Here is a 20,162-nt window from a genome sequence, read left to right as displayed (position 1 = left end):
CTCACTACTGACTCTGGTATCTTACAATGACAGCTGAAATGTTGATTTTATTAAGGAAAATCACTTACTTTCTTTGAAATCACCTTTTAATAGGGCCTTAAAGTAAAGAGTCTGTGAATGCACCTTCTAAGGAAGTCAAATCTCTTTACCCTCTGGCACCCTTCCTTAAACCCCTGTGTAAAATGTCATCGAGTCAAAGAGAAATAAAAATGAGCTGCTTTTCAAACATAGATAAGGGCAGCAAAGTTTAAACAAAAAGAACCTACCTTTTTTCCCTTTTAAATAAACATCACTTTAACCAAATCTCCAGCACCTTTGGTAAACCCGTGGCCCCATACATAAAATACTGCTGCTGTATATGACTTATGACATAACATTTCTTCTTTTCAGTCAAAATTTCTTGATAAGGAATAAACCACCATGAACTTGTTTTAAAGGTTGCATCGGTTTTAGATTTCAAACAACCTTACCTCCAAGTCCTTTCCAGTTATCTGGCTTGAATAGAATAGGAACAAATAAAACTAAAAATTACAATTGCAGTGAATAGGGTAATATATAAAGATATTTGAGATCGTGTGCGGTCGTTTGGTCGCCGGTCTTTTGGTCGCCGTCTTTTGGTCGCTGGACTTTTGGTCGCCGGACTTTTGGTCGCCCGGACCCAAACAACGGGCGACCAAAAGACCGGCGACAAAACAAGGTAAAACAACACAGTCTCCGCATCAATAAAAGCCAACAATGGCCTTGAGCAGTTTCACTGAGCGGACGTGTGAGTGTAAGAGTTTGTACTTACATGAGTTGTCACTTTAAGAAGCTACGTCCGTCAGGGTCTGAACAAGTTCTCCAACAAAACACAATAAAAGTACGGGAAATTTGGAGCTTTTCTTTAGCCTAATAATTAATCGGGCATTAAGTATGACTAAATAATAATTTGCAGTTTGTATTTAGGGAATTTGAGCAACGATTTAAATGGTAATTATCAATAACCTTCCGGGCAACCAAAAGACCGGCGACCAAATGACCGAGTACCATTTTAGATGGTGCATAACTCTAAATGGCTGACATTAAGAAGGCCTTTATCTTTATGAAATTTCATTGAAAATAAAAAACTTAAAGTTTTGCTTTTGTGTTTTTAGCACACTTACACTTAGACTAAAAATGTCATGTTTTATATACGCACCATCCTTTTCATCATTTTGTTTTAAACTGCTAATCCTTTTAAGGATTTGAGGGGAAGGTAAAGGAAATCCCTGTTGACTAAACGCAAATGTCAGCCAACGAACTTGACCCTGAGTCGGAATTTATCCCACAAAATCTGCATGAAAGTCACCTACATAAACCACTGTGCTATCAAGGCCCCACCATCTTTTTCGGTCTGGAAAAAGCGCACACCGTCAACTTCCATTTACCCTCTTCACCGTGTATAAGATCTTTGCCAGTTGTAAATAGCGTGGATATTATGAGAGCACATTGGCACTCGTTTACACGTACTGACACTACGGTGTCGGAAGACCCTCCCTCCTGCGCCTCCCCCCAGTCCCCTCCTTTTTGCAGCAAGGTGTTTTGTTCTCTCCTCTGACGCAAAGAAGTCTGTGGTTGCCCTGAAAAATTCCAAAAGAGCTCGGTGGCTCCAGTTGGCCCGGCGAATTATCGTCGCGCTGTTCGGTGCAGTCGCTGGGTTAGTTGGCCCGGTAGAGTTTCCGTCGCGGTATGTGGAGAAACCACAATGGCCGCCTCGGTCTGTTAGAAGTAGGAAAAAATGCGGGTTGCTTTCGAAGAGTTCCCAGGGTACCGTGGATTCGGCATTTCCGCGGATGGGGTCATCCTGGGCGCATACACTCAGGACTGGAATGGCCACTTCATCCACATCTCTTAAGGCTTCATTGCGTTCCCAGTAAGCTTCCCAAGAAGCAGCAGTGCTGCTGCTTGTCACACTTGCTGCTGCCGATGCACAGCCAACCTGCTCACTTTGACAGAATAGAACTTCTTCTAGGCTGCGTAGGGAACGGGTTGAAAATAGGGTGTCCATGCGTATGGTAGAGCTCAACACCGTCCTGTATCTGAGCACAACACAGCCACGGAAACACAAAATGACAGACAAGATGAGAAAAAACAGACGCTCAATATCAGCATGTGTCCAATTGCGAGCAGGCAGCGATTGAAGAACTGATTCTCGAGTCACGATGTGTCTTAGAATCAATAACCTGGCATCAAGCAGACAATCAGTTACCACAGTAACTTGATTATTTCCTAAATGTTTGTACTTTGCTTACTGTTGTGTATTTGGAAAGTGGCATTTTTAGGATCTGTTTTCCTGTATCTATCACCAGTGGGGATTTGAAGTAAAGCTACACTACAGAGCATATTTTGATGTTCAATTTGGCAGGATTTACAAAAATAGCTATTGGATTTACATTCAAATTGTAAGGAGTACTTTGATTTTTAGAGCAGAATGAAGCCTAGTGACTCCCTTTTTAAAACTGAGGTTATGGTAACATTAAAAATAGAAACATCTCTCTAAATTGCGACTTGATGTTGGACTTCAGTCACATTTTCACTGTTTTCAATTAAATCCAATTTGGTATTGCAGTGAGTATAATGTGCACTTGTCAAAATACTGCACATTGTGATTGTGTACTTAACCTGACGCTGCAAGTCAGCAAGAATATGCCCATTGATAACCATATTTAATTCCCTTATATACTTACTTGCCAGTATATTTGAAAAGTTCACCAGTTTCGATATTGTGGTAGATCAAAAAAGGCTGCAAACTTAAATGCTATACTTTTTCATTTTCTTTCTCATTTAATCCTTACTGTGGTCAGCACAAAGCCATCTAATAGCCTGCATACCCACCACCCTATTGATTTTTGTCTGAAACATCATTATATTAGCTTCCCACTATTAGGTTTGTATTGAGATCTGTGTTCTAGCAAACAATGGCACGACACACTCAATATACTGCAATAGACACAGAGTAAAAAAAAACAAAATTTCAGGTGTTTTTTTAAATGCTCTTATGGACCAAGCCTTGTATGGTGAATTTGGACAGATAATCCACATCCCCTTAAAATGTAAATAATTTCTTATAATACCAATGCAAGAATAGTTACTTTAGCTTTACTTTAGTAAAGATTGGCTTAGAACATCTCTCTAAACTGCTACCTTATATAATCGCTTATATCTTCCCCTTTTCCATACCTGCTGAGGGATATTTTCTGGTAGAGTAACAATGGCCACTGCAAAGACCAACAGAGGCCATTCTCAAACCAACTCTGGCAGCGAAAGATAGGCGACAGGCAGACAGCCGCCGTCACATAGCTGGACGAGCCGCACTCCCCCAAATAAGAGAGGAGGAGACCGGAACCTGTGCTCTCGCTCACTGCATAAAGTTTGCTCGCAGGCTGCCGGTAGCGGATGTAGCGTACAGCCTCTCTCAGGTCTGCGGGGTCTCCAAACTGCTGCAGTTTGATCGTGGTGAGTGGGGTGCCATTGTGGCTGCGGCGGTTGAAAACCGCAGGGAGGTATCCATGGGAAAGTGCTGTTTGACACAACTGTGGGAGGTAATACACACAGAGACAGTGTCTGTTATCTTCTACAGGTTTCAGACATAGGATGGAAACTTTGCAAGAACATAAACACTATGCGGCTACAACAAACGGAGGACGTTACACTCTTTTAATCCCTCATTTCATCTCATTTTCTGAACCGCTTTATCCTCACTAGGGGGGTGCTGGAGCCTATCCCAGCTGATTTTGGGTCAAAGGCGGGGGACAGACAAACAATCATGCTCACACTCACACCTAAGGGAAATTTAGAGCGTCCAATCAGCCTACCATGCATGTCTTTGGAATGTGAGAGGAAACCGGAGAAAACCCACGCAGGCCCGGGGAGAACATGCAAACTCCACACAAGGTGGACCGACTTGGATTTGAACCCAGGTTTCGCACTGTGAGGCCGACGTGCTAACCACTCATCCCCTTTTTTAATCCCTTATTGAAAAAAATAGTTAGTTTACTTCGTTCCAATGTAAATTGAAAATTATTTTAGGTTCAGGATAGAGTACGATAAGCAATATGGAGGATGAATGAATGAATATCAAGGCGGTCCGGTGGTTGAGTGGTTAGCGTGTCGGCCTCACAGTTCTGGGGGTTAGGGTTGATCAGGTGAGGATAAGCCATAAGGAAGATAAATCTCAGCGAATGGAGAAAAACTAAAATCATGACAGCGACTTTTCCAACAGTTTGGTGTCAGCTGCCTGACTGTCAATTGAGTGATACATTCCTTAAGGCAGGTCTTTTTCCGCTATAATATTATGGAGATTAAATTCTTGCCAAATAAATTGAATTGAAAAAAAACATTTTATATGTTAAGAAAAGAACAGAGAAATATTTTGTTTTATGTCTTTTCTGGCTCCTCCATTCAAATGATCTATAATTATTCTGATTGTGTAGCTTTAAGGGAGTGAGAACAGGTAAAGGAAGAACATTCAGGTTGCAACAGAAGTTTTGCACACATTTTCTACCAACACGATAAGAAGGAAAGGTAAATGGGAAACAATTTCACCGATTGACACTCACATACCTGTCAACCTCTGCCGATAACTGCCCTTATAAATGATTATGATTCCCCTTACAAACCCCCAAAAAACCTTACAAACACCGTACGACTCGTACGGTGTTTGTATGTTTTTGGGGGGGTTTGTAAGGGGAATCATAATCATTTATAAGGGCAGTTATCGGCAGAGGTTGACAGGTATGCACTCATAAATTAATTTATTAAGTGCAAACACTCCAAATCCAATCACACTGAACCACCTGCTGTGGTAGGTCATTTGCGAGGACATTTTTTCCCAATTGGTCAAGATGTGAAAATACCCAGCTGTCCTCATACTAAATACCAATTAGCAAGCTCAGGCAGCCATCAACTTTGCGTTTGTGCACCACAAATTTGGTGTCGTTAAAGGAATTGGATACTTCTTTTCCGCCCTATTTGTACCTCTCACACCTTCGTTATTGTTTTCAGCTGCTGCTACAGTCTTATTTGCAGAGAGTGCATAAAAAAAGTAATGAGCTCGCAAAGTGGAGAGTGTCCAACGAGTGAGCCAGCAGCCATTCAATTGATGCAATGTGGCCTCCTCAAGTCAAGTGATGCTTTATATTGACTCATTCAATTACCTCACTCAATGAATTGGGATAACAGGACCATTTCTGAGACTGCCATTGCATCTCTTTATTTTTGTCACAGACGTTTAAGCAATGTATTTAAATGGCATACATCACACACAGATTTGTATACTATTTGTGCACTTAAAGGTGCAACTACATTAGTGACCAAAAAGTGAAAAATGTCATATTAAGACTGCACTTTATTTTGTTTCCATTGTACACTTGCTGTCCTCTTTATCATTTATACTATATAATGAGCTCTTCAATTGAATTACACATTCCCTGCAATCAGTCATATTTTTACAGTCTGGATGATGATGATGATATACCGTACTTATACTGTAGTCTATGCAATCTTCAAGGCTTACATTGAGCAAAATTCCTTAAAAATATGTCCAATGACAGTATATTGAGAGCAATACTCAGAAATGGTTTCAAGCTTTAGATTCAGATGTCACAAAACTCTTCTTCAAGAATAGGAAAAGTAGAATAATCCTATCAAATGTGCAGAAAAAATATTCAGAAGGAAGGAGGGACTTCCCGAATTTTCAAAATTATTATTTTTCTAAAACAAATACTAAATAAAATACCTTATCAAATGGTTATTCCCAAACATTGAACCAAAATTATTGTTAGAGTTAGAACAATCTCATTGTGTCAATACAAAACCCTCCCCTTTGTCAGCTCTAATGATGAATGGCATAGCTGCTTGAAAAAATCAAAGATTGTATACACCATTAAACTGTAGTAGAGGTGCATGAAAATCATTCAATAGCAACTAGCAACGTGTAAAGTCTCTCCAATTTGGCACGATCCAGACTTTGAGGTTGATATAACTCCCATTCATTTTAGGACGTGGGACAAATAAACCAATTACATATGAATATGAACACATATTTAATGAATTTAAAATAAGAGGTATCACTGTCTGCCTATCAGTTCTGAGATCAAGGGTTCAATTCCTTCAATCTGGGCTACTGTGGAGTGTTCATGTTCTCTCCGTGCCTGCGTGGGTTTTCCCCAGGTGCGTTGGTTCCCTCACACATCCCCCAAAAATGCATGGTAGCCTGATTAAACACTTAAAATGTGTCCCTAGGTGTGGGTGTGAGCACGGATGGTTATTTGTCTCATTGTGCCCTGTGCTTGGCTGGCAACCAGTTCAAGCTGTACCCATCTTCCTGCCAATAGTTAGCTGGGATCCACATTTATCCTCGACGCTCATCAGGATAAATGATACAGAAGAAAAATAAATACTAATATAATCATGGAAGCAGTTAAAGGTAAATTCCTAACACTGGAGAGCTCCTTAGACCCACTAGTTTTTGAAAACAAAATAATAGACACTCCCACAACACATGTATACTTGTAAGTAAAGTTATACAAGTTAATTGAATGTACTTGTCAGTCTCCTTGTGCCTTGTGATTGGCTGGCCACCGATTCAGGGTGTCCCCCGCCTGGTGCCCTTATTTTGCTGGGATAGGCTCCAGCATCCCCTTGTGAGGATAAGGCGTTTGAAAAATTAATGAATGAATATTCAGAGTGACTAGGAATAATAAGTTGCAACTTTTTCAGTTTAAAATAGTTTACAGAAGGAGCAATCTAACATGAACTTGGATTTCCCAATTTGATAAATTTCCCAATTGTAAAGAAAAAAACTCCAGACACATTTTCACACCATTTGGCAATGTGTGCCAGGGAATTTGTTCTGGTTACAAGTGACAAAGAAACTATCTTCCTTTTTGAATTGCAGTCTAATAAAACGGCCGTCTATCTCTTTCAGTGGCAGGCCCTAAATTAATTACTACGACATTTCAATAAAAAAAGAAAAGAAAAAGGAATCCATCAAGAAATGTGTCAAATATTTATTAACATTTGATTAATTTTAAGATTTTTTATTTTATTTTTTAAGGAACTTTACCATGTGACTGGCCGCCATAAACAAAGTATAACAGTAGTGTGATGCCCAAAGTACTGTTGTAAATGGTAAACAAATAAAAATGCAAAATAATAGTAATTATTATTAATGAAAATCGCCTTTTAACAGTGAAAACACAAGCCACTGCCCTATAAAATATGGTTAAAATATTAAATAATGTTCTCAACATAATTTACTATGTTGTTAGACTGTTCCAGTACACATTCAAGTATACATTCAAGCAGATCTCCACTTTACCTGCAGTACATTTCTGGTGATCTTGCCAAACGAATTAGGGATGATAAGTAGAACCGGGCTGGTGGAGTGACTGGAAGTCCTGCGTCTCTTTTGATGGGCTGGATAAACCCAGTCCAAAGCCACTAGTCCATCATCGCTCAACTGCAGGATGTCCCGCACAAAGTGGACCGGGCAACCGTAGCACCAGCACGCCTCGTACACGCTCTGGAAGACGGCGTTTGCACGCCACGACCATCCGACCCGCGGCGAGTACTTGGTGAAGGTACTGCAGTTCTTTAAGAGGTAGTTCGCGAGGGCAGAAGCTTTGCAGATGAGCGCCACTCTTCGTCCTCGCTCGGCGAGGATGTGGTCTTTCAGCTGCGGACTCTTCGTCACCTTCTCCGTGCTAGAAACTTTCAAGCCGGAGCGGATTATTGCCAGTAAAAACACAACGCATACGACCACCACCCATTCCAGCATGGTCACTGACACTTGTGCACAATATAATTCGGATAGATCCTAAATCCGCCTTCTAGTCAGTGAGGAAAACGAGGTCCTCCAGTGTACTACCGCAGCCGCACACAAGCAAAGAACTAAATCCCGATTTATTTCTCTTGTAAATTAGGTTCATCATGCCTCAAGAGAGAAGGTCAGGTTTGTGCACCAAACAGACAGCTGCCAAAGGATGGAGTGGAAAAAAGGTCTCTGTGTAAACTGACTGAATACGCCTCCCTCTAAATTCAACCCCTCCTACCGTCACCAGCAGGTATGCTTCAAGTGATAGTTCTTAGAATATTTAAATTAGGAAATATTATATGGATATTATTATTTTTAAACCCATTCACGGACAGTGGTCACTACAGTGAACACCTCTTAAAGAGTTGACAATTTAATTGCTAATAGTAGTCGTAGTAATTATTCATTCATTCATTTTCTGTACCACTTGCGGGGGGTGCTGTAGACTATCCCAACTGACTTCAGGACACAGACAACCATTCACACTCATATCTAGGGGGCACTTTAGAGTTTTCAACCAGTTTACCCTGGATTATTTGGGGAGGTGGGAGGAAACCGGAGTATCCGGACATGCAAACTCCGCACAGTGAGGACCGACCTGGGATCAAACCCTCGGCCCCAGAACTGTGAGGCGCTAACCACTCATCCGCTGGGTCGCTGTAGGATTTTTTTTTTTATAAGACCTCGATCATTCATGATTGCATTTTTCATATCATTTGTTTATAATTATAAAAATGTATAAATGAATGGATGGATGATAAATTGGCAGCACGGTGGGGTGGTTAGCATGTCCGCTTCGCAGTTCTGAGATCAAGGGTTCAATCCCGGTGGGTTCCGACCTTCCTGTGTGGAGTTTGCCTATGTTTTTTTTCCCGAGAACTCCCATTTCCTCCCACATCCCAAAAACATGCATTGGGCTGACATGGTGCGGAACCTTTGTCAATAACAGAGTAGTCAATGATTTATCTTATACATGAAAGTTGAGAAGTAATGTTGATTTAGCAGTCAGTGACCTCAGATAGCAAGCAACCAGCTTGTGGAGATTATGCCATTAAAATAACATTAAATGAATCCAATTGCACTTTGGAGGTATCATGCATACATAGATTAGCATATAGATGTATTAAATATGAATCAGTCTTTTGGCAAAGTCAAATCAAGCTAATCTTTGTTGACTAACTTTTATATCACTTAAAAAACAACCAAATTCAAGTAAGCATATATGCCTCTACAATGAAGGAACATATATAAGCAACATAGAATATGGTAAGTGCTCCATTTGTATTCCAAACGTGTTAAAGAGTGAATAGTCCTTTTAATGGAAGTACAACAAAGGTGCTGTTTGTGGTTTTGAGCTCTCTGTGCTTCTGTTTGTTGTTATGCAGTATGCACACACTGCCAAGAGTGACATCATAACAGGGGCATAAACTGGGCTACGTTTTAGCCCAGGTCCAGTGCCTTAGAAAGTGTTGAGACCTTTTCATTTGTATTATTACTTTTGTTTGTATTATTTCTTATAGGTAACAATGTCTATTCAAGTGCATGCAGTACTTAGAATATCACAAGTCAGGCAGGAAAATTGACCTTCACACATTTACCTGTGAATGTCCTGTGTTTAATGGTGATTTTAGGCACCCTTATTGGACCTCTTGTTGTTAATCACTCCTATTTTGCTCCCTCTGCCTCCTGTCACCATGACACTGGAACACTAGCTTTGAGCAAACAGGAACTGTGCCAAGCCTTTTTACAATTTGATGCAATTCATTGCAACAATATTTTTACACATTTGACACGTTGACTGGCTTTAGAGTCTAAAAAATACAACATATTTGACGTGTTTTTACAGAACCAAAGCAGTGACATATTCTTAACATATCCATAAGGAGGATGATCATGTGAGGAAATTTCTACTGAGACAGAATTTATGGACTCGTTGATTGCTCTTCCCATGGGATCACCACCTGTGGGAGGGGCCAAGTAGGTTGGGTGCATAGGCATTCTGGAGGGGCGGGGAGACCACAGGTGGGGCAATTTAGAGTGTTTAATCAGCCTACCATGCACATTTTTGGAATGTGGGAGGAACCGGAGTACCCAGAGGAACCCACCCACACATGCAAACTCCACACAGGTGGACGAACCTGGATTTGAAAAATCATAACAAAACCAATCAATCCCTAACAGGCTGCAGGAATGGACTACAGTGGAGGCTTAATTAAATACTATATGAAAAGGGTACAACATTATTGTGCCCTGCCCCCGTGCATTTTTTATGTACCCCTAAAGATTAACGTGTGGAAAAAAGCCTGGGGACAAATCATTTTTCTTGTAAGATGACTGCTCTTTTGTACAGGTTTAAAACAGTGTTGTGTTGTCATGCTTGCAATGCCTTTGCAAAACCACTTCCTGAATAGCTTCTCACTTCCTGGCTGGTTAAAAATAAATACACGCATTTGATAGGCACTGTAAAACCCATAAGCTGAACTCTTATTTTGTTAGATACCATAGCTATCATGGCAACTTGTTAAAGTATGTGTTCAGAATCATCTTTACTCACAAACATGCATACGTTTTGATTTGGTGATTTTTATTCAAAATCTGTTCCTACTGCAAATTTTCTGAACAGAAGTAACGGTAATTTTGGAAAATCGTGCCAATGCTTGTTATCGTAATGCTAAGAAGGAAGTTAAAATATGATATAGCTTGCTGCGTAAGGAAAGAAGCAAAAAAAAACCTAAAACCAAATAGGAAATAGAATCTTCACAGATGTGAACGACAGAGGAGCCTCATGTTAAAATATACTTGAGAGATGGTCATATGATGTTACATTTGATGAAAGAAAAGTAAAAGAAAGTGATAGGAAAAAAAAATCAGGCCCTGAGTGAAGTTGCCTACCCTGATATTCCTTTTACTCTTCTCAAGGGAAGATGTCATCTTCACTCTTATCTAGCATAATGCTTAAATGTGTAATCATTTCTGGCTGAAAAAGAACTAGGTCATCATGAAGCACGAAACCTAATCTGATGGGAGCAGAAATCTAAAACCAAATGTCTCCTCAAATATCCAATAAATGTGGCAACGGTCCTTTTACAACAGCAATGATACTTTATGCAGTGAAAAAGGCAACAACAAAAGCTATTAGGGGTAAACTGGGTGTTCATTGACAAAATAATGTTATATAGATGCTTTGAATTCTAAATCTACTGAATTATTTGTGGGATAATCACATACAGAATCTGATCAGGTCTTCGTTAAAACATTAGAAATTAATGAAAAGGATAAATTGCTGTGTGTCAAATCTCTTTTAGCTCCATAAATATATTTAATGCAAAAAAAAACATGTTCTCGGATGGATCAATTCAATTCAATTCAAATACAGGTATAATATCCCATTCTATCTATAAAATGGTGGTTTTAGGATAAATTTGGTGACTATTCTTCTCTGCACAACTGATTTAGAGCATCTTTTGTATTTATAATAAAGCAGGGGTCTCAAACCTGTGGCCCATGGGCTAATTTGGGCCTGCAGGACTGTAGTTTGCATCACCTCATACTTAATGTAAAAAGGTGCAGCAGTAAAAAATCACTCAGGGCATATACAGAGTATTTTATAGACAAATCAGGACATGAACCCAACGCGTGGAAGCACCACCACACCAGTCAAGATGGTTTATCACTTACATATATTCCTTGTCCTATAATTCTGGAATGACTCTTTCAGTTTATAACATTTAAAACACATCTTGTTATCGTGCTTTCTTCTCCTTTCATTGGTCCTTAAACATATTTCATAACATAATTTTAAATGCCACATGGGATGAATCCCATTGTTCCGTAACAAATACACACAGTCTCGCTCCACAAAGACATTGACCTTTCCTGTTTAATACAAAAGTGTTTTCTTCCGCCCAAGTTGAGGGACCATTTTAGCCACATCCTCCCAATAGGTTTAATTGTCACAAAAACAAGCCAACCGTATCTGTTTGACTTAATGCTGTGCCCACCTCAGGTTAATTAGTAGCACAAGTCTAAGTAATGAGGTGGAAAGAAGCAAAAGATCACTTAGAGCTGCACTCTCAACGGGCAATAGCCAAGAAATCCTCTCTCCTGCTGCTCTCAAAACAACATGATAAGGCCCTGTGATTAGACGGATAGATAGGCTTAGTGTAGTGCAATGATTGTAAAAGCTAATGGAGTCACCGCACTGCTATCCATTAACGGCATACATCAGTTGTGGAAGCATAGTAAAAAAATGTACAGTTTACCAACATCATGTTCAGCCTCCCATTAAGGTCACATATGTTCGTTATTATCTTTATGTTGACTAATATGTGTAATTTCTTATCAGTTGATTACAATTTTTTCCAGCGAAGGAACCTTACCATATTAAATTAGTTACAAGGGATTTGGGCAGTGGAATCATGACGTTATATTCTATGTCCCGTAAAAGCTAATATACTTGAAGGAATCCTCAACGTATATTCTGTTTTACAATCTGAACCAGGTAGACACTCAAGTGTATTGTACCATATGATAATTAATTCAAAAATACACTTAATTCTTCTGACTTTAATATAAAGTGGATCAGTTGCATTGAAAAAAACGTAGATATATTTGTAAAAGTGGTACACTTTTACAGTTTCCCACATCTAATGTGTGAAATAAGCAGTGTTATGAATGGAGGGTTAGTATGAAGAAATGATTAAATGAAATAGGTTATGGTAAAAAGAAAAGTCCTATAAGATCCTTTGATTGGCCTTTATTCTCCATTTAAATGTGTGAATATCGTAATCAGGGACCAATCCCATTGCTTAACAGCAATTATAGTCATTGCCACCAGCCATGTGGTGGTCAAACCTCTTATTGCCAATCTGTTCAATTGTGTGCACATGCAGATTGGTGAAGTCTTTAATAATTATGTTTTTAAAGTACCGATTGTTGTGCATAGATGAAATACTTAGTCAAATAACACTGCTGAAATTTTCACTTATCAATCATAATGCTTGTTGAAAGGCCGATAGTTTGGTATGCTTTTTTTTCTTTTAATTTTAACACTGCGTTACCTGTTCAAGGTCGGGGGTGTGCATGTGCCCACCCCAGCTGGCTTTGGGTGAAAGGTGGAAATCAGTCATTTGTTGTGCAAGCCAAAATGACAGGCAGGAGTTAAACCAGGTTGCCCACACTAATGTCAAGCGAATGCACCAATACAACATCTGTGATTCAATTTGATGTGTTTCTTTCATTCTTTTTTTTTTTTTTTGCATGAGCACCTGAAGATTATGCTGTCAAAATCATAAAAATTGGGGGAGGGATTGGGGTGAAGTTGCTTCTGTCAATGACAATAGCTCCATCAATAATTACATGCAATAGCGATGGGTTGATTAAATAATTTGACTACTTTATTTGCAGTCATTGCTTTTCTCCCAGCACACTCATTTGATAAAGTCAGAATAAGAAATGCATTTCATAGTTATCAAATTTTTGCCCCCAATTCCCTTTGAAGCGTATTCATTGCTGCATTGGTTACCTGTATCTGGGGTGGTAGACGAGAAGGGACCACATCATTGGAAATCAAGCTGAAAATTTTCTATAGCTTCCTCTAGATGGGAGCATTTCTCTCTTTCTACTGTGAGTTGAGGCTCAGCCAACCACAATCAAGAAATAAGCAGTTTCTTTTATGAAAAAAAAAACAATCCATTCAAGTTAAATTTAATTTGTCAGTAATTTTTTTAAAATCAAATCTCTAATGGATTTTTGATCCAATTAACTACATGTAATTTTTCCGATGCCACTTTTTTGGTGTTGTGAGGTTGATGTTGAAAACACTTTTTATGACGTCCCCCCTCTTTTTGTACCACAATGTAATTCATAGGATATAAATATGTAACCGATTGCTGGAAAATGTCCTTATTTGATTTGTGAAGGAAACAAATGTCACTATCATTGACAAATATCAGTGAAATGTGCCTGCAGTTTGGACAGTGCTCTTTCATGCATGATGTCATTTTGTGCCTTGCAAGCATGTACTGTATTTTCATGCATGACTGCCAAACGGACCACCATGCTCATCTAAGTTTTCATGCTCAAATTCATAAGGTCCCTTAACAGACACCTGGTCAATATTAGTGGAGCATGTTGAGATCTAGTGAAGCAAAATGATCTTTCTTAAGACTCACTACCTTCAAATGAAAACATTTGACCCACCCCTGGCATTACAAAAAGCACCGATTCAAACATATAATTTAATATATTTGTTATCTTTATTGAGTCTCCTTTAAAAAGTGAAATAATGCACAAATGGGTTTGAATGTGGAGGTGACTTCTCATCTCTGAAAGGTTCAAATTGCATAATTCTTTAAAATGCCAGAGTAATAACTTGTACTGTACATTACATATCTAAAACAGAGTTTCTGCCCAACAAAATTGAACCTCCTCCACGTGTAGTATGATCTAAAACCAAAAAATCTAAATAGAAAACACAACATGACAGGGGAGTTAAGCCAATCAGTTTAGAAAATGTTGCTTTAAAAGTCTGCACACTGTTAAACTCCTCCTAAAGTAGCGTAGCACTAAAATCAGGGCCCTGATACACAATCAATTGTCCCACTTTGCTCCCCCTTTTCAATGCTCATAAAGTAAACACACAGGGGCCACCATTTGAAGTGCCACCCAATATAAACTTCAGCTGTTCACGGAGCCATATTCATCTTAAATACCTACTGAACAGATCCATGTTTTCTTCATTTTAAGCAGAAATAGTGTCAAACTGAATTGATCTTTCTGTCACTAGTGTGACCTGAGAGTTCAGAAATAAATCAAACAAAACATTCAATCACTAAACATTATCTCTTTCTACCCAGCGCAATCCTAGAACATGAATATCATTTGAAAATCTGAATCAAGAATCAATAATGTGTATTACTATTTATTTAATAAACATGGCGGTGTAAATATGGACATAGAAAATGCTAAGGTTTGCTTGTATTATGCTCTGTTCCCATTTCTGCCTGCTGTATGCATCCCTGGCTTCTTTGTTCGAGCCAATCAGGAGCTGGCTCACTTGATGTTTCCTTATACTGCAGTTAGAGAAGAGCTCAGCATACACGCAATACTGAAAAGGGAAATAGGAGAGACCATGTCATCCAGGGAGGGAGAGACCTATTACCACTGTGACTTGAATTTGTTAAATGTACAACAAAGAGGAGAGCAGTGTCACTGTGCATTGGCCAATCGGGTGCTGAGAAATTGGGCCACTTATGACATCAATGCTGGCATCGGATGAGAGCTGCCCGCATGAGGGAGCTTTCCAGTCAAAGGACAGACGAAGAGAGCATAATGTGATGCTTCACTCAACAGTACTACAAATAGATCTACATAGGCGTTGCCCTTTTTTCAGAATTAGTGCAGGTATCATAATAATGTACATGATTAGTGAAAAAAGAACCCAAAAGCCGTTGGAAAAAGTCCTATTATTTCCGCCTTTTAAGGATATTATGCACTCAGTATTACTACTGGGTTAGTTGTCATGATAGATAACCTCAAGCGGTCTATTAAAAATCTCATCAGTAGAATTGGATTTGCCGGAAAGAATTACAGTAGGGAATGAAGGTACTAAAATGAGCATGAGAGTGTATACGTTAATTTGATGGTTCAAATATTTTTAGAAGTAGTATTCAGTTTGACTTGATATTGTAAAAAAAGGAAAGCTTAGTCATTGGCCTCCATTGTTATTATTCCACAAGAAATGGGAGAGGATAGCAAATTGGAGTGTTTTGGATCTCCTTGTTAAACTCATTGTGGATTCACATAGGTCCTTAGTGGCCTCAATGTTAGTATATATTTTAGACCAGGGGTGTCAGACTCGGGTTGGTTCGCGGGCCGCGTTAACGTCAACCCGATTTCATGTGGGCCGGACCATTTTAGATATAATATTTAGATTTTTTTAAATAAATGGATTAAAACAACTGGATTAAAAGCCCTGAATATTCAGTTTTTTATAGATCTAAAACATTTTTTATTCTATCTTTTTTTAAATATATTTTTAGATTTTACAAAATGATTTTTGAACTAAAACCAGAAAAAATGATTAAAAAAATACAATTATTGTTTTAAAAGGGGGAAAATCAGAAAATTTAATATACATCTATACTCTTCATTTTAATTTGATCCTAAAACAGAAAGTCGGCACCCATGATTTACTTTCCCGGGCCACACAAAATGATGCGGCGGGCCAGATTTGGCCCCCGGGCCGGCACTTTGACACACTTTAGACTGTGATCCGCAGTTTTTTCCCATAGTTGAATTGATCCAAGGGCCGCACCGGCTTAAATAACATCTAGGTTGTACATTCTTTCTTATGTTACTCTTTTTATAGTTTTTTTCTACTATAGATAAGCTTTGAAAGAAAATCACAGTTTAGTATAATATTAAAAACGTTATTTCTATGTAAGTCGCCAATGTTGTTTAGGTCTCAAAGTGTTCTGGGTTTTGATGTAATGCTGCTTGCTTTTGCGGCTATTTGTAGCCATAAGTTCAACTGTTCAACCTGTCCAGTTTGAGCCAATGCGAAACAAAAAATAATGAAGGCTGACCCTAGACAAAAATAAAAATCGAACTGAAAATTATGTCTCTGCTAAATCATCACCAATGCCAAAGCAGATGGAGAACATCTGCTGCACTTCATTTCTGTCGCTGTCTATAGTAGGCTCCTAGTTTTCATGTAATGTTCTATACGTATGTATATAGGATATTTGGTTAAGGCTGCCATTTTTAACCACACACACACCAGTATGTGCTTTTGTGAACTCAAGATGATAAACACATTTATTACACAAAAGGGAGTGTGGTTAAACTAAAGCTTCAGATGGGGGACCAAAACATCCTGCTCAGATAGACCCGGGAAACAACAATAGGGGAGATTCACATACTGTGTCCTTAGTATAGAAGTGCCTCTGGGGATAGTGGGAAATATATGACTTCAAGACAGTCCTTTCTGAGCAGGGAATTGAGGACTGAGAAACTATTTGGCGTTGCATCTAATCTGCCACACTGATGGGATGGCGGCCCTTCTTTCCCGCTAATATTGGTACATCACAGCCTCAACAGACAATGCTATATAGTCGTTTAGTTTGAGAAATTCCCAAAGTGTCAGGTGTAAATTAGCATGCTACGTCTGACATTATCTTACAGAGAAGATCTCAGTACTGTACATGTTGAAAATATGCTGTATGATGCAGGTTTTCCATGGCTATTTATTTTTTAAAACTCGTGAGGTCATTACCAAAAATACTAAATCTGCTATAGTGCTATAGTGACGTTTTTCCCCCCGTACTTTTTCCTACACCATTTTCTATGATCATGATCAATCTCAGATGATGAGCAATAAACAGTTTGGGAGAATTATAGACTGGACGTTAAAAGATGGGAAGTGGTTTTGGGGCCTTTACACATGTATCGATTTATTTATATGGAATTATTTATGATTACCAGATGCTTTTACAGGACATTGTGGTTTGAAAGCACAGAACATACCGTATCCATCCAAGTAATATACACTGCATTATTATTTAGCCAATAATGTTTCTCGTAGGTTTGTATTTCTCCTCTTGCTGGGTAATGGGTTTAGATCATTGCATTATGTAGCTGATATGGCTTAGTGCAAGAATGTGTTACACAGCAGGGGTTCCATCAGACAGCGGATGTGCATAGAAGAATGACGTTGCCTGCTCATTCATCCATCATTTTACTACATTTTATCCTGTTCAGGGTCATAACTGAGGTTTTTTCTGAGTTTGGGGGAGAGCCAAGGTACACCCTTTATCCCAGTCATATCTACAATATGTTAAGAAGTCATTTGCAAAAACCGATTTCTCCATTTTTCTCAATTTGCATTTTTTCCCCAACACTCCCAGAGATAGCTGTTAGGGTAAAGTTGAGTGGTTTGATGATGTTTGACTGACTTAACAAAATTGAGATATAAATGTGCACGCTAGGCTATTGAACACTCTAAATTGCTATTAGGTATGAATGTGAGCATAAATGGTTGTTTGTCTTCTTGTATCCTGTGATTGGCTGGCAACCAACTCAGGGTGTCCCCTGCCTGCTGCCCTTAGTGGCTATGAATTTTTATCTTTCGATTTAGTTCCAGTGAGGCCATCGATCTAGTAAATGTTCTGGGTAGCATTATCTTGGTAATGAATTTTGGTTCATAGGCCAATAACAATTTGTGGGTACTTGTGAGTTCTTTAAAGACATGGAAGACACTGAAATTCTCTTGTATGCTGTGATGGTGATGAAGTTGAATCATCTGCAGACTACTAAATGACTAATAACTATGTTTATCTTGTGTGAGTCGACCTACTATTGCCAGCATTAGATAAGCAGATAGAAGCTGTAATAAACGACTTTCTCCCCTACATCTATCATCTTGGATCACACCTTAGGTTCACAAAATACTTGTGTGATGTTATTTGCAAATGAAAAAAAAACGACACATACTTCTTAAATGTGAATTGTTTTTATGTGTAGTACGTGCGCATGAATGCGGCATTGTTCATGGTTGACTGTTCGCAATTTGTAATTTTGGCATGCTTTAAGTTTGACAAGAGTCACTGACACTATAAATTTAGAACAATGAGCAAATGAATCATGCTAATGTGTTTTTGTATACAGTAAATGCACTGATGGTATGCGTTGTGTATATGAATTGTACATTTGATGGCAATCTTATGTATTCATATACACAAAATATCAATCACTCCCTCAATCCGACTTACATTAAAACGCCATGCGTTTTGACTGGGATGTGGTTAATTTTATTATTGATTTGAATATTCCTTCAACATTATTATGGCTTACTAGTTGCAATGAATACTGTATTGTGTTTGTTAATTCCGTTGTTTTCAGATATTAATCTCATTAATTGCTGCCTTAACAACCTCCGTTTTTGTGTGTGCGTATGCGCTTGTGTGTTATTCCAGTGGATGTGGAACTCAGTGGTTAGCTGGACAAACAGAGAGTTAGGGTCAACCAAAGGTGCCTTCAGTGAAAGAGAGAGAGAGGATGATGGAGAAAACTAATTCAGACAATCGCACTAGAACCAGAAATGGAGCACATTTTAAAAAACAACAACAACAAAACATTTCTTTTTTTTGTGTCAGGTCACGAGGGTGACATGCATGAAAGCCAGGACATTGATGCATCAATCCTCTCTGTATCATCCATTAATACAGCAAGTAAACACAATGCTAAGCCCTTTTCCCACAAAGCACTACAGCACTGTAAAAAAATCTTTGGAACTGCCATGTCTAAGGTATTATGTCGTATTATGCTTTTTGTTGAACTCATTGATGAGTGACACAGTCCTTACTGTGTTTAGGAAGAGACCTCCCACTACTTCCACCAGCATAGGAAGGGGGATTAAATGCGGCAGTGAACATGTCCAACATACAATTTAAACTAACAGTCAGAGAGTCCAGGAAATCATTTCTACTGAGATAGCTGCTCTAATTTCCACGGGTCTGTAACCCGAGTAGAAAATGCTTGAGAACCTCCCGAGTATATTCTTACCTCTCGGTATCACCATAAAACACGCATATTGTCAATATAGGTTGGAAAAGTGAGGAGGTGCCAAGCCGTGTAATATTTTATAAGTAGTATTACATTGCACGTGTATAGGAAGCAAATTAGCCAGTATAGGAGTAATGTGACTGAACTTTCTTGACCTAGTCAGAAGCCTTGCTGCAGCATGCTGTATATATTATGCTAAACATGGGAGAAACATAGATTACATACATTACAATAGTCAAGGCAGGATGTGACAAATACTTGAATTACTTCCTGGTTCTCTCCCTCCCTGCTGAGGCTGAGGATATAGTACCATAACCATAACGAAGCCAATTAGTCAACAATTACAGCATTAAAACTTAGCATAATGAGTCATTTCATAAGTTAGGAACACAATCTATTTAGAAATTTCTGTATGCGTTACAGGTTCATTATGAGCTATCAAGGTGAAAACCTTTATTTTTTAACATTTCAACACCGCACAAATAATTTTTTTGAATAAATAATGTGATTATTTAGATCATTTTTTCCTTTTTGGAGGTGGAACCTTTTTTGTTAAGACAGCAGAACTACAGTATTTGACCCATAGAGTACAAACATTAAAACCATGCCACTCTGACAAACATTAATCTAAAATACCGGATTCTATCTTAAGCAGGACACTATTATTATGAATAAGGTGTTCAAGTGAAATCGCTGTGTTTGACTAATGTCATGGTTTGAATAGTTCAGCCTCATTCGACCAACAGGTACCTTCTTGTTTCTT

General features: G+C 38.7%; 1 protein-coding gene across 1 annotated transcript; it reads right to left on the bottom strand.

Annotated features, from left to right (window-relative positions):
- Positions 1–1,338: 1,338 nt before the first annotated feature.
- On the bottom strand, positions 1,339–7,985 carry abhd15a (abhydrolase domain containing 15a). Its single transcript, XM_077611815.1, has 3 exons — positions 7,340–7,985; positions 3,199–3,551; positions 1,339–2,057 (listed from the first exon to the last, which is right to left on the bottom strand). Exons 1-3 carry the CDS (start codon positions 7,796–7,798, stop codon positions 1,412–1,414), a joined length of 1,458 nt encoding a protein of 485 aa, XP_077467941.1. The 5' UTR covers positions 7,799–7,985; the 3' UTR covers positions 1,339–1,411.
- Between the last annotated feature and the right edge of the window lie 12,177 nt (positions 7,986–20,162).

This window comes from Stigmatopora argus, chromosome 10 (genome assembly GCF_051989625.1).
Source record: "Stigmatopora argus isolate UIUO_Sarg chromosome 10, RoL_Sarg_1.0, whole genome shotgun sequence".
Taxonomy (NCBI): domain Eukaryota; kingdom Metazoa; phylum Chordata; class Actinopteri; order Syngnathiformes; family Syngnathidae; genus Stigmatopora; species Stigmatopora argus.
The sequence above is the reverse complement of the archived record's forward strand: the minus strand, read 5'-3'. Positions and strand labels throughout refer to the sequence as shown.

Excerpts from the sequence above, each read along its gene's own strand:
- abhd15a (XM_077611815.1), bottom strand. The coding sequence starts at position 7,798 with ATGCTGGAATGGGTGGTGGTCGTATGCGTTGTGTTTTTACTGGCAATA. Across the intron at positions 3,552-7,339 it reads TCACCAGAAATGTACTGCAG|TTGTGTCAAACAGCACTTTC; the intron begins GTAAAGTGGAGA and ends TACCTCCCACAG. Across the intron at positions 2,058-3,198 it reads CAGAAAATATCCCTCAGCAG|ATACAGGACGGTGTTGAGCT; the intron begins GTATGGAAAAGG and ends TGTTGTGCTCAG.